This window comes from Thermothelomyces thermophilus, chromosome 2 (assembly GCF_000226095.1).
Source record: "Thermothelomyces thermophilus ATCC 42464 chromosome 2, complete sequence".
Classification (NCBI taxonomy): Eukaryota; Fungi; Ascomycota; class Sordariomycetes; order Sordariales; family Chaetomiaceae; genus Thermothelomyces; species Thermothelomyces thermophilus.
This window is the reverse complement of record NC_016473.1, coordinates 3,955,188-3,968,375: the sequence shown is the minus strand read 5'-3', so window position 1 is coordinate 3,968,375 and position 13,188 is coordinate 3,955,188. Positions and strand designations below refer to the sequence as shown.

The following is a 13,188-nucleotide window of genomic DNA, read 5'->3' as shown; positions in this document are numbered from 1 at the left end:
AGTGAAACAGAAGAAGAGTAATGGCCTCCGGTTGCGTTTTCCGTATCCTAGATTCTTCCTCTTTGCGAGAGCCTCCTTTTATACCCGTCCGATTTGTTTACGCAAAATATGCGATACCGCTGGTTGTTTCTGACTGCTCGTCCACTTAATTAAGTTCGCTTTCGTTATTAAGCACTTCATAGCTACAAGTGTTTTTTTTTCCTAGAGCAGACGGCCCTATCCTCTCCTACGTTTGTATTTCATGCTAACCACGGTCCGCGGCGTGCCACTGTCAGTCCGAACGCAATGCCTCCTCTGAACGACGACACCGGCCGCAGCCGAGTATCATTCCGACGCGCCTCCATCCTCAACTTCCTCAATACCCATAAGAACAGCAAAAACGATAGTGAGAACCAAGAAGATGGCAACGGCCATGACCAACCCGAATCCGGACACCAGTCAAAGAGCCAAGCTGCCCGGGGCTGGCATCACCATCCTCATCATCTCCGCCATCACTCTGCTGCCCCGCCTCTTAGCAGCAACCCCGTACATAGTGGCCCGCCCCAACTCCAGCTCCCGTCCTGGTCCAGCAACAACCTACAAGAAGACGGCATCCCAACCGATGCCACCTCCAACCCTGCAGAATCACGCTCCTCTGCCAGGGACGTCAAACTCGACGAGCCTACCTGGAGGAAGCTCTTCGCCAACGACGAGAACAGGAGAGCCGCCGCCAGAAGGAAGAAGGAGGAAGAGGAGAACCATGTCCGAGAGAGAAGGGCCAACGAGGCCGCGCGCATCATCTATGCCTCGTGCATGGCTGGGCATCGGGTCCAGAGGCGCAGAGCGAGGGCGAGAAGGCTCGTGGACCTGGCGGGGACAGCCAGAGACGGGACGGCAGTGCAGGCGGAGCGGTCCGATGCCGTAAGGAGGCTGGGCCGGTTCGCCGAAAACGCGGATCCGTTTCCCGATCTGTACTGGCGCGCCTGGGGCCATGCCATACCCCCCGCGTTGGAGATGGACCCCTTCGGGGAGATGTGGGAGGACGGGGTGGAAGAGAAGGGCGAGCAGGCAGGGAGGGACGGTTTCGATGGAACCTCGCCGCCGCACGGTGGCAGGAAGAGAGGTGCGACCCTCAGGAGGCGGGCTGCGCGGAGGGTGCAGGCGCTTAGCTGGTCTAGTTTGGGGGACGGGATCAGCGAGTAGTATTCGTTGAGCCGGTCGCAGAACAGGAGCAAGGGAAGGCGGCCGACGAAGTTGAAAAAGAGGCTGAGTGTGCAAAACATACTTAAAGGCTCAGTCGTGGACGGTGCAACTGTGGACGTCCATGCGGTCGGTATAACCGAGCAAGAAGAGGTGTTGCCCAATTGGAAGGCTCCGAGGGCAACTACCCGCTCGACCACAGACCGTGTAGTTTCTGGAGGTGACGACCAGGGGCAAGGAAACGAGCAGTCCGCAGACTCTTGTGCTCTACCGACTGACAAAGCACAAGGAGTTGAGCGGGAAAGGGGAGAGGTGCCGCGGGAGCATAAACAAGCACAGGAGCCCGAGGAAAGCGAGGCAGAGACGGCAATCTCCATAACGGAGCCGAAGCAGAGCGAGTTACCGGAGAGTAGCACGAGCGGCCAACGAGATCCAAACGACGAGGTTGACACACCGACTAGACACAAGGGCAAAGGCAAACTTATCGAACCTTCATTCGTTGCCGCTAACCGTAGCGAAGCGACACTCCATGGAGTCCAGAGTACCCGCACCGGCAGCAATAGTGAACCTGATGGCGAGGAGCCACGACAGTCAGATTCACTCAAAATGCGGAGAGGCGATAACCGGCGCCGGACGCTCACTTTCGGTGCCGCTGGCACCTCCGGGGCCGAAAGTTCCTCGGGGATTGAGCCCACCTCCGCGACTGAGCCTACCCTTGGGACAATGCCTAGTTCGGGCCCTGGACTCACCTCCACGAGACCAACGACGTCGAATACTGTATCTAGTGACGCCAGTTTTGATATCTCGGTGGCTGCACCTACAGCCAGGGCTGCTGGACTGCCTCCTCGCCCGCCGAACAACAGCCGGGATTCGGAGATCCCAAAGTCCGACATGTCCACATCCAGCAGCGAGATATATCTCAGTGGAAACGAAGGTTCACAAATGTGGCGGCGACTACAGTCGCAACAGGCGAAAGGCAGCAGTGTCTCTGCCAGCATAGGGAATGAAAGCAGGTTTAGCAGCAGGCTTAAACCGGGGCAGAGCGGGAGTAAAGGGACACTTCCGCTGGTAGGGCCAGAACCGCAGCGGCCAATGGGTGTCGCCTCCGCTGGCCGAGAGAGTGAAGATACGGCCGATGGGGGCACAAGGGAGCGAGGGTCGAGACGCGCCACCCTGAGAGCCACCCTCAGACGGCTCTTCCGACCAAGCCGGGTGGACAAGCAAAGGCCGATCTGAATTACGAAAGGAAGAGAGACTACGATGTAACAGCTTGGTGGTACCTTATCAGTTGCCGGCTTCGTCACTTTCTGTAACTAGTACCTCCGGGACGGGGCGCGTGGCGTTGACACGAATTAGAAGGGTCCTTATTATGGATTAATCACTTTACCGCGCTAAGACATGCCATATCATTGGGTTTTTGACCAGTCCACTCCGCATTCCTGCAGAGAAATTGGACGCATTTCAACACTTAGCCAGCCCCAGGTTTCCATTGTGCCACCCTCCAGGGCGGCACGGACTTGGCCCCGGAGAGGAGACAGGTCAAACATAGAGACCCCGGGCAAAAGGCAGAAAGAGAACCGGTGAGCCAATAACTAGGCAAAAGACCGGGTGGACGTAAAGCAGGGCTCGTTGCGCAAGGCTCCGGGAGCCCTTCCTGATCCTCGACAACCAATCCGCGGGGGCAGTAGTAATGTGAATGGCATATGCGTGTCTGGACAATCCTGGTGTAATGACACAAAGGAAAAGGAAGGGCTCGTGTCACCTGATAAAGCCAGTCCTCCCATCCACTCACTGTTTTCCGACAATCTCGGATTTCGCCAAAGCGCAAATCATCCCATTTCTGGAGACCATTCCCAGTAGATGCTGACACGGCCAGACTCGTACCTCGTACCCCGTAGGAAGCAGACAAACTCTAGACCTGCATATGAAAACGACAGAGGTAAACCTTGCCCGGGGACTGTGTGACTTGGATCTGATGACAAGAGCCTCAAGCCTGAATAGCGGCGATATTACACGGCACTTTGCGCACGTTCTTACCGGATATGCCACATACGGACCGAGTCCCTTGCTTCCCCCTGGAATGGTCTGTAATTCGGAGCGCATGGTAAAAAGCCGAGTAGTGTAAGCCGACAAGCACACGGTAATCAGCGTAGACGTAGGTTTCGGCGTTTCGATTGCAACATGTGTCCCATATATCAGGCACTAAAACATCGAGCAAGGTATCGCAACCAACATTGAGACCAGATCAACCCGTCCCAGGACCCATGGTATCAAACCAAGTGAACTAAAACATAGTAGCAAGCTGTTAACTTGCAGTGTATAAGAATCCAAAAAAAAAAAGTCCCAGTTGCTGAATGCCAGACTGCCGCAACAGGACCCTGTACAGTACCAAGAGAGCTCTAAACCCACAGAGTCCAAACAAGAATAGTCGTCCTCATTGTCCCACGACATCACTGTTGCCCGTAGCACTCCCCTCCTCAGCTTGAGCGAAAGGCAGTATTAATTTTCCAAGAAAAAAAGGAAAAAAGAATAAGAAAAGAACAAGATAAGCGAAGAAGAAACCAAAGGCAAAGTCCCGTGAGTTGACGCGATCCCCGGGCACTGTCGCCGAAGTTAAACGTCAAGATTTCCAGAAAGAAGGATGGATGGCAGGGGGAAAAGTGTCGAACCTAGGGAAAGTGACCAAGAAAAGAAAGAAGGCGGTCATGCACCGCATAGCGGAACTCCCAGAGCTCCGTGAATCAAATCCCGGAAGAGCCCCCGATGTCGCTCCTCCTTCAACCGAAACTCTTGACCGACCTTGTCCTCCCGCCCTGTAATCCCGGGCTTCCCAGCATCCCGAGTCCTCCGTCACTTCGGACTTTTCCCTCCTCCACAATGACCGAATTGCCCTCTCTGTTGGCCGCGACGCTGCACACAGCATTGTCCTCGTTCATCGGCAGAGGTGGGGGACCCACCGCGCCGCCGACAAGCGGATGCTGCTGCTGCTGATCTTTCCAACTCGTCTTGCTCCTCCTCCTCCCTCGGGCCGCCGCCGGTGGCCACCCGCCCTTCCCCTCCTCCTCCTGCTCCGCACCCGACGATGCCCACCCGGCGCGCGAGATGGCCGCCTCGTCCAGACGCCAGTAATACAGGACCTCCTCCTGCCAGCGGCGCAGGTTCACGACGCGAAAGGTGCCCTCGCATACGGCCAGGAGGAGCTCGGCCTCGAGAGGGCTGGTGCGCAGCCGATGGATCAGCCACTGGTTGATGTAGTCGGCCTTGTTCTCCGCCTTGGTCATGAGCGTGCTGATGCCCAGCTCCTTCATGCACTCAGCCCGGCGGAGCGCGCTCGAGGGGTCGTCCTTGGGCAGGCGCAGAGCGCGCTCGAGCGCTTGGAGCGGGCTGAGCAGAGCCAGCACGTGCGAAGGGTTCGAAAGAAGGACGGGGAAGCGTGGGTGGGCGAGGGACGGTGGAGCTGCCGCGTTAGGAGCGGTTGTAGTAGTAGCAGTAGGTGTATAACTACTAAGGCTAGCAGCACTTGTGGCGTTTGTTCTTGTCAAGTGGGGAGGGTTGGGAGGTGGCGTCGGCAGCGGTTCGATGGCCATGTTACCATCCTGCGGGGAGGGGGACCAGTCGGGGAAGCTTGAGTATATGGCCACTTCTTCGTGGTAGGAGGGGTGTTTGCGCATGACGCCCTTCTTTTGGCAGAGAGAGCGGAGGCGGTCGAGGGTTCCGGTAGCCGAGTCGAGTTCCAGGAGGGCGCGGTCGTGGACGACTTGGTAGCTACGGAGGAATTCGAGCTCGTCTCCGGTGATGCTGATGCCAAAGCGATGCTCGAATTCGGCGGCGTCGCTGGGGACTTGGGCGAGCGAAGACCGCAGAAAGAGGAGGTCCTCCTCACTGATTTGGTTACCTCGGTTCTCGCGCACTCGTTTCCGGTGGAGTTGCATCTCCAGGTCGTAAAGGATCTTATCTCGGTGCATTTCTAGGTCCTCGACGTGCTCCTTGGCGAGCTGACGTTCACCGGCCGCTTCCAGAAGCTCCTCGTACAAGGGGTGGACGTCGTCGTGCAGCTGTCCCGATATTCCGAAGAGGGTGACAGGGGTTGGCGGGCCAGAACTATTCGCGTCATCATCAGAGGAGTCGCCCAATTCGTTGAAGACAACGATACCCGACGTCTTCATTGTCGGCGGTGGCGGTGGTACCGTAGCCGGGGGTTTCGGGACGGCATCTAGCCCGTTGGGGGGAGACCGAGGTGGTTGGTCCTCTAGTCTTTCCAGCGCAGCCTCCTCCGTAGTCAAGTCGAATTCCATGTCCTCATACGCGTCCTCTGCCGTGTAGTAAACGTCTCTGATTTTTTGCATCTCTTTGAATCTCGCCATGAGCACATCTGCGGGGACGACTGCGGCCTTGGACGCGAGGCGAGGCCTGATGATCTGCATCAACGCATCGTCTATGTCGTCCATCCGGCGCCTGAGTTCTCGCATTTCCAGCCGCTTGTCGGCCATTCGACGCCTCAACAACCGGATGCTCCTCCGCTTAGCCTCGATCATTCTTCTTAGCTCTGAGGGCCGCCCGCCACCGCTGTTCAGGCTTCTTGTTGCTTCATCGGACGCACTCGACTCGGACTCGGAAGAGCCCGAATCCTGCCTCCGCAAGCCCTGAATTGGGAACGGCCCGCCAATGTGCGCGGCGGGCGGATGCCGGGCCGGCGGTGGTGGCGGCGGTGGCGGCGATGGCGGCGGCGATTTTGAGGCTACTCGGGGTGAGTGGTAGCAACCGTCGTCATCAGAATCAGTGCCGGACTCGTTCCGGGACGTGGCGACCGAGTGGTCCTTGGACAAGATGGTAGAATCGCCCGTATTGATGCGACGACAGGACGAGCCCTCAGGGCTGAGAAACCGACCAGCCTCACCACCGGGACCGTCGAGCGGCGCGTCCGGGAGTGAGCTTTGCGTGGCATGCTGGCTATCAATCTTGAACCGCTCCACGTGGGTCACAGATGGACGGGTCGGCCGTGTGGACTGGCGGGTGGGGGTCAGGCCCTGGATGCAATCATAGTCGGATCCGCTCGTGTGCGCGGACGCGCCGTAAGATGGCAGAAGCGGCTCGGAGACGATGATGGGCGCCATCTGGGTCGAGACAACGCGTCCACTCTCGGGCAGCTCCCGCGACAGCCCGTGCCATCGAGAGCTGCGCAATGTCGATGTACGCGACGGCTGCGCATGCGAAAAAAAAAAAATCAGGCCCCGGTAAAGGCCGAGACGAGGTGATGCCGAGACTCGAATTTCCTAGTGCCGCGCTTGTTGCGAGCTTGATGCTTACATGCTACATCCTGTTTTGGTCTCAGCGGTCGGCTTGCGGATGTGCGCAGAGAAAAGAGGGCGATCCAGGACTGGGAACACGTTGGGCCAAGCTCACACCGCTGCAGGCTGAGTTACAAGAATTCCAGCAGCTTCACTGGGGGTTTACCCTACTCTGATTGGCCTGTTTATCGTGCCTTCCTTCATTTCAACAGGCCCTGCTGTCTCTTGTTATAGTGCCCGGACAATAACCAGCTGCAAGCCGAGGAAAGAGCAATCTTGGATGTTAACCAAGCTCCACGGAGCCGTTTGCTGTTTTGGTCACCTAGGTGGAACTTCACTTTCAGAACTTCGGAGCGTTCGAAGTGCAGCGTGCTGATGGGGAACTGGAGAGACCCATATTATTGTAGCCTAGGAACGTTTTAGTGCGCCTACGCGATGGGTTAGGTGAGACACCTGGTATGCATAATATTAGCGCGAGGCCGGGGATGGAGATTGTTGAAATCAACCCAGCGAAGCTCTAGAACCTGCTCTCTTAATTCATGCTGAGGTAGTCTCGAGTATCCGACTGCCTCGGAGACCCTAGTTTCGATGACCCTCTGCAGGCAGGGGTTTGGTGAGGCTTCAAGGCAAAGAAGGTGCTCCTGTAATGGAATACTCCTCCGTAAATAACGTTGGTATATAGTACGTAGCATATGAATGTACGGTATGGAGTAATAATATTCGTCCAAACTTGGAGGCTACGCAGGACATTAGCGTACACTACTAATGCACTGCAGGTCGTTCGCAATCGACCCCACTAATCCACCAGCGGTTCGCTCCATCTCCTCCCGCTGCGCTGGTTGTTTGTCCCCGTCCCCACAGCTCGACCCGCGCAGCGACCCTGATGTGGGTGGGGCACATGTGGAGGGAGGATGCACCCAACCGATTTGGGAAAGTGTATTTTCGCGTGGCACGCGCGGGTACCATCTACCATCCTCAAACAACCCACGATCCCAGAGCGCTCCGCCAGCCAGCGTGGCCCTTTCGCTCGGGTTCCCACTCGCCAGTCTGCAGCCTCATGCAGCAATGTCAAGTGAGCAAGAAAGTGCCCGGCGCCCCTCTTCTCGGCTTTGTCCTCCACATGCAGTCCTGCGTTCAGGCATGGGACATGCCACGAGTAAGGCGAGCAATCAAGTTTCAATGAGCAAGTGCCTTTACTTACAACACGGATGACATGTACATACATACCTGCTACCTAGGTACGTACGTATTAGGTACCTATCTAGTTACATTATAACCGACTCGAGCTACCCGCGGCCCGTTGCCCGTCAAGAGGGTGTTTCCGGTTGGTCTTCGTCGGGGTGCCTGGCTTGGCCCCGCCTTCCCGATGGTACAGTACCTAACATGTATGTACAGATGGTATTTCGTACTTGTGCCTGCTAACTTGGCCACCTACCACCTACTACTAGTAGTTTTAAGTAGCTAAAGTACATACCTACCTTGATAGGTAGGTCGGTAGGTAGGTAGCTGGTTGGCCGGTAATGAGAGCCCAAGAACGAAGGCCAGCCCTACACCTCACGGCGTCCATTGGCGTGTTTTGCCAGCCTTCCTCCCCGGTTTGGCTACCTAATGTCAAATCCCTCCATCGCACGCTGCCCCTCCATTCAGGCATCATTCCCAAAGCCCCTCCTCCCTCGGGTAGCGTCCTGCATTCCCTCAACTTGGTTCTTCCCACCGCCCGCGCCTCGTCGTGCTGTTGTCGACCTCCCTCCAGCACCATTCAGCCGGCGACGGACGGTTCGATTCCCGCCGCGAATGAGGGGCGGACCCGCGTGTCACGAGAATTCCCTCCCCGCCAATGACAGTTGCATTTAATCTATCGCCAGCAGCTCCAGCAACGCCAGCGACGCCAGTAGCTACCCCAGGGCTCCGAAGGCCGCGTCTTGCTGGCGGCCAGTTAACGTGGGTGGTGCTGACCCCGCTAGTGCCAGCCGCAACTACGTCCTGGGTGGTGCCATGCGGCTCTGTGAAGCAGCCAAGGCTCTCGAGGTCCTATCGAGCACCCCAGCCTTCTGAACAAGCTATCGCCAGCTCTCAGAATCGTCGCCCGTCCGTTTACTTTGGACCTTGCAGCGCTTCCCGTGTGATCGCTGCGTGCTGCGTGCGGGACAAGGCCCGTTCCATCGACATCCGCATCGTTTGAAGACCAAGACGTCTGGTGCTCTTGGGTTTTGCAGCGTCGTCACGTCGTCGCTCAACTTTCCTTGCTGTTCTCATGCTGCCAGTTGGGCCGGCCCATCTTGGACGCCACGGTGTAAAACGTACTTGCTGGTCTAGGCCACCCCCGGGAAATAGCCATCATGGATCCCGGCTGGAGTGAATGGAGCGAATGGGTCTGGGATGATGGCCAGAAGCGCTGGTGGAAGGCGCGGCAGAATATTCAGGGTATGGACCTCAGGATTCCCAGACGAGCATCTTCCATATTGATTGTTCCTCCCGCTAGGCGATGTGGAGTATGACTTTTTTACGCCGCATGGAAACGTCGACGAGCTTGTGTCTTCCTTTAAGGACATGAACTTCGGCGCCCACCAAGATACACACTACCCACAGGGTTCTGCCTACGCCTACGGCACCCTGAATGGCACCGAGGGCGCCGCTGTCGCGGAAACCGTTTACGATCAAGCTCCCATGCCCACCCATTCTGCCTCTCGCGCAAAGGGCAAGGCAAAGCCTACCGATCCGCATGGAAAGCCCAAAGGGAAAGACAGGGAGAAAGGCGCTGGCAAGAATAACCGACCAAGGCCCTCCAGAGACGCCGGGAATGAGAATGCCGAGGTTGCTGTCATGCCACGAGAACCGTTTTATAATCGAAAGAAGAGGACTGATTCCAACCATGACCATGCGACCCAGAATGCGCGTCCCAACACGGCACCCGGCCCTTCGACACACGACGAGGCATATTCCACTACTTCCCCACCAAGCTCAGGTGCAGAGCCGCTATTTGGTCAACGTAAGATAACCCTCAGTCTCACCTATGGGAACTCGTGCGCTAACTGGAGGGCACTGTCGTCAGCCGAAACAACGGAAGAAGCGGCATCGTCCAGTCCAGGACAATATGTCCGTGGTAGGCACGACTCTGGTTTCGAATCTGAGACGGTTTCGCGATCTGCTGCTACGGCCGACTTGACGGCAGAAGAAGAAGACGACTACAATCATATGTCTATGGCCCGTAGTAAGAAGCCGCCCCCACTCCCGATCCCCCCTCTGGCAGATGAAACCCGGTGTGACTGACTGCATCCGTCTCAAACCCCAAAGGCCCCAACGAGCCCGACAACTCCAACGAACAACTATTTCATACCGCGATGTCGGAAGTCAACCCCTATTTGACTGGTGATGTTGACTCATTTTACACAAGAGGGGGATTGCCCTCGGCGTGGGCAGCGCAGATCAATTCGCACGACGGTTCCGTCCGAGACAATGATCGAGATCCATCGAATCGTCCTACCCAGCAGCCAGCGGGAACTACGGTGCCCCAAGGTTATCAGTATCAGGACTCTGCCGTTGATGGTGATGGCAACTATGAGGAAAGAGAACCTAACATTCACGGTGGTGAGTGCCCTTCTCTATCCGTCCATAACCACGCAATATTGAACCCGTTCAGGATTTGTTGTCGAGCGTTCTTCGCGATTCCAGCCTGGCGAGGTGAGCAACACTGCCCGCCGTACTTCTGACATCAGTACCGCCAACACATTCTCCTGATAGGTTTTCAAGATTCTTTGGTGTGAACCCAGAGGCGCCGGGGGGCCAAGAAGTGAGGTAATGACGCATCAAATTCCAGTTGAACAGAACGGGATGCCCTTCTATCAAGGTTATCGGCGATTCATCGTGGTGGCAAACGATGAAGGGCATTGCACTTGTGTGTGAGCATTTCCCCATTTCTCGAGAAAGGCTCATTCTTGCGTTGCTGACCCTGCTGCCCAGGCCGATTTTGACGTACGAACGCCAGGGTTGCCTCAAAAGGGGGGTGAAACCCTCTAAACACGGAATCGTCTACCAGACAGGGACAAAGCCTCGGATGCTTCCAGGCGAGCCCCAGCTGGGCTTCAGCCCGGTGCGAGTCAGGTTATACGAGAGGACAGAAAAGCTCGTAAAGGAGTCACGCGTCAATTATGCGAAGCTCACTACTATCGAGCACAACTTCCGCGTCTTCTTTATTGGCAGTGTCGAACAGGACGACTTCCAGAATATCGTCATTCCCGCGGTTGATACCTGCTGGGAAAGGAAGAGACGGCGTTGATAACTTTCACGCCTCACCTCCGTTTGAACCGTAAATCACGGTCACGCCTCGAGTCGAGCGCCATCGCAGCACGACACCTAACGTTTTGGATATCTATCCTAGGGCTGCTGCCCTACATCAGCTGAATACTAGCTGATGATGTCTCGGAATTGTGTACGTTGGTGGCATGGGTATGCCGTCGTCACCCTGGGATAGGGCAAGAGACCGTGTTGAAGGATCAGTTATAGTTTGTCTGTTTCTCTCTCTCTCTCTCTCTCTCTCTGTACGTGTGTGTGTGTGTGTGTTCTATTCGAGGCTTTTTTCTCCGTTTTCTTCCTCCCGTGTCTGTCCTTCCTTGTCGATTCTTCCTTATATTCTCTTTATTTGATGATTCATTTATGAGACGCGAGCTCCCGGACGGGCCAAATGATACCACTCATTCTTTATCCTTTCGGGAAATGTTTGGAGTACCCAACCCCTCCTGATTAGTCAATGAGTACCCAACCCGTTTGCGGTCATGGGTCTCGCTCAAAGTTTCTTGGCAGAATGTTCACCACAGAAGAGTACGAGAAAGGGTTGGATACCAAGCCGATATGAAGATCTTACACTGCAGGTACAGAATGAAGCTGGTTGCTTTGGCGTGTGCTGCCCACGGTACCTTACAACCTTGATGATGATGCACCAACATGGTCTCACGTGGGAGATTCCGCCTCTGCCCGCTTCCTCTAACCTGACCAGACCTTGTCGGTCTGGTCCCACCTCTACTATGGTAGCGAGCCAAAGTTTCACCCCCTGTCCAGGTACCGACAGGGGTCTCACCGATAATCCTCTCAGGTCACTCCTACCTATTTTTCCTAGTAATTGGCCTAACAAAATTCTTCTACAGACTTCTCGGAAATCTAAAGATGCCACGTAATACAGACTCCCCCTATACAAAACATCTTATCGACGAGGATAAGCTCTATATTTATACTCTTTACTATAATGCCAAGAAAGGTCCATCCGAGATTGCAACCCTGACAGGCTTTACAAAGATGCAAATCCGAGGCGTCATTCGCTCTAGAATAATAATAGTTACGAAACGCTCTAGCCGGCTACGTTCCTTAACCGAAGAAGAAGAAAAAGAACTTATTACATTTATTACCGGATCTCGTGAGGGGAGAAGAATGCCTTTTTATCAACTATCGATAACTCTTTTTGAGAACCGATATAGAGTCTAGGCAATTAAGAAAGCACTTTACCGTCTTGGCTTCCGACGTTATATTGCCCGGATGAAGCCTCCTATTTTTAAAAAGAACCGATAACTTCGATTAGCCTAGGCACGAGAACATCTTAACTAGACCTCTAAGTAATAGAGTAAGATTCTCTGGACTGACGAGACCTAGGTTTTTGGTAGTTGTCACCGGAGAGTCTTCGTTACTCGGCGGCCAGGCGAGGAATAGGATCCTACTTATATTGTCAAAAAGTATTAACAGAAGAGAGGCTAGATGTTCTAGGGCTGCTTCTTTAGTTCTGGGAAAGGACTAGGGATCTTCTAGGAAAAGGATTAGAGAACTATTAATGTTGATTCTTACTATCAGTATATAGTTCTAATCATCGATAGATAGATTTGACTTTCTTATAAGGATCCTGATCAACGTCTCATTCTCATATAGGATTCTACTCCTAGGTACCGTTACAAGCCAACCATATACCACGACCCGGTGGGGTACAGCAGGCTAAATGAGCCACCAATCAAAAAGGGCACGAAGCAAGGCTGACACGGGATCGCTAGGGAGCACGGGCTACTACAGGCAAACAATTGCCAAAAAGGGAAAGATAGCAAAGGATAACTAGCTACTAAAGGCGATCTAAGGATAGGATAGAAAGGGACTATAAGCAACTAACAGAAGTATATATATATATAAATAGTCGCTTATTATAGTAGACTCTAGGAGTTTACTAGTAGTAATAATTACAATTACAATACTTATAACAAGTATTGCTAATTACTATAAGAGATAACTCTAGTATTATTATAAACCCTTTAGCTTTACTAAATCCCTTAGACAACCTGCCTACTTGTCCCGCTTAATCTACCTTTGTCTAAACCCTTTTAAAAGAAGTCTAAGTTAGGTTTATTATACATTATTACTACTCCTTTTGTTCTATTATAGTTTAGAACAGAGGTAACTTTGACCTTGATATCGATATAGCTACTAACGTTATAGCTAAATAGCTGTTTACCTAGCTTAGTTAACTCTATTAGCAAATCTAGGAGTTAGACTAGAGAGATAAGGCTACTTAAGCTCGAATTAAGGAACTTGAGAATGGCGAAAAGCACTTGTAGAAACTAGTTAACAAGGCCTATACTAAAATTAAGGCACTCGAGGGCGCCAAAGCAAGCTATATTAAGATCAAACTACCTAGTAAATATAGAGGAACTAAGGAAGACCTTATAGGATTCCTAATAAACCTCTGATCCTA

At 54.0% G+C, this 13,188-nt stretch overlaps 3 protein-coding genes across 3 annotated transcripts; 2 read left to right on the top strand and 1 right to left on the bottom strand.

Moving 5' to 3' along the window:
• Positions 1-285: 285 nt before the first annotated feature.
• MYCTH_2143210 (uncharacterized protein) lies at positions 286-2,415 on the top strand (the record flags this gene model as incomplete). The annotated part of the gene is made up of 2 exons (XM_003661963.1): positions 286-1,102; positions 1,271-2,415. The coding sequence occupies 2 exons, from the start codon at positions 286-288 to the stop codon at positions 2,413-2,415; spliced, it is 1,962 nt and encodes a 653-aa protein (XP_003662011.1).
• Positions 2,416-3,827: 1,412 nt separating this feature from the next.
• Positions 3,828-6,532, bottom strand: MYCTH_2302042 (uncharacterized protein). Its single transcript, XM_003661962.1, has one exon. It carries the CDS (start codon positions 6,291-6,293, stop codon positions 3,957-3,959), a length of 2,337 nt encoding a protein of 778 aa, XP_003662010.1. The 5' UTR covers positions 6,294-6,532; the 3' UTR covers positions 3,828-3,956.
• A 2,025-nt stretch (positions 6,533-8,557) lies between these two features.
• MYCTH_2302040 (uncharacterized protein) lies at positions 8,558-10,826 on the top strand. The gene is made up of 8 exons (XM_003661961.1): positions 8,558-8,891; positions 8,950-9,281; positions 9,357-9,456; positions 9,520-9,678; positions 9,762-10,055; positions 10,108-10,148; positions 10,293-10,366; positions 10,428-10,826. The coding sequence occupies exons 1-8, from the start codon at positions 8,807-8,809 to the stop codon at positions 10,741-10,743; spliced, it is 1,401 nt and encodes a 466-aa protein (XP_003662009.1). The 5' UTR covers positions 8,558-8,806; the 3' UTR covers positions 10,744-10,826.
• The last annotated feature ends 2,362 nt before the right edge of the window (positions 10,827-13,188 follow it).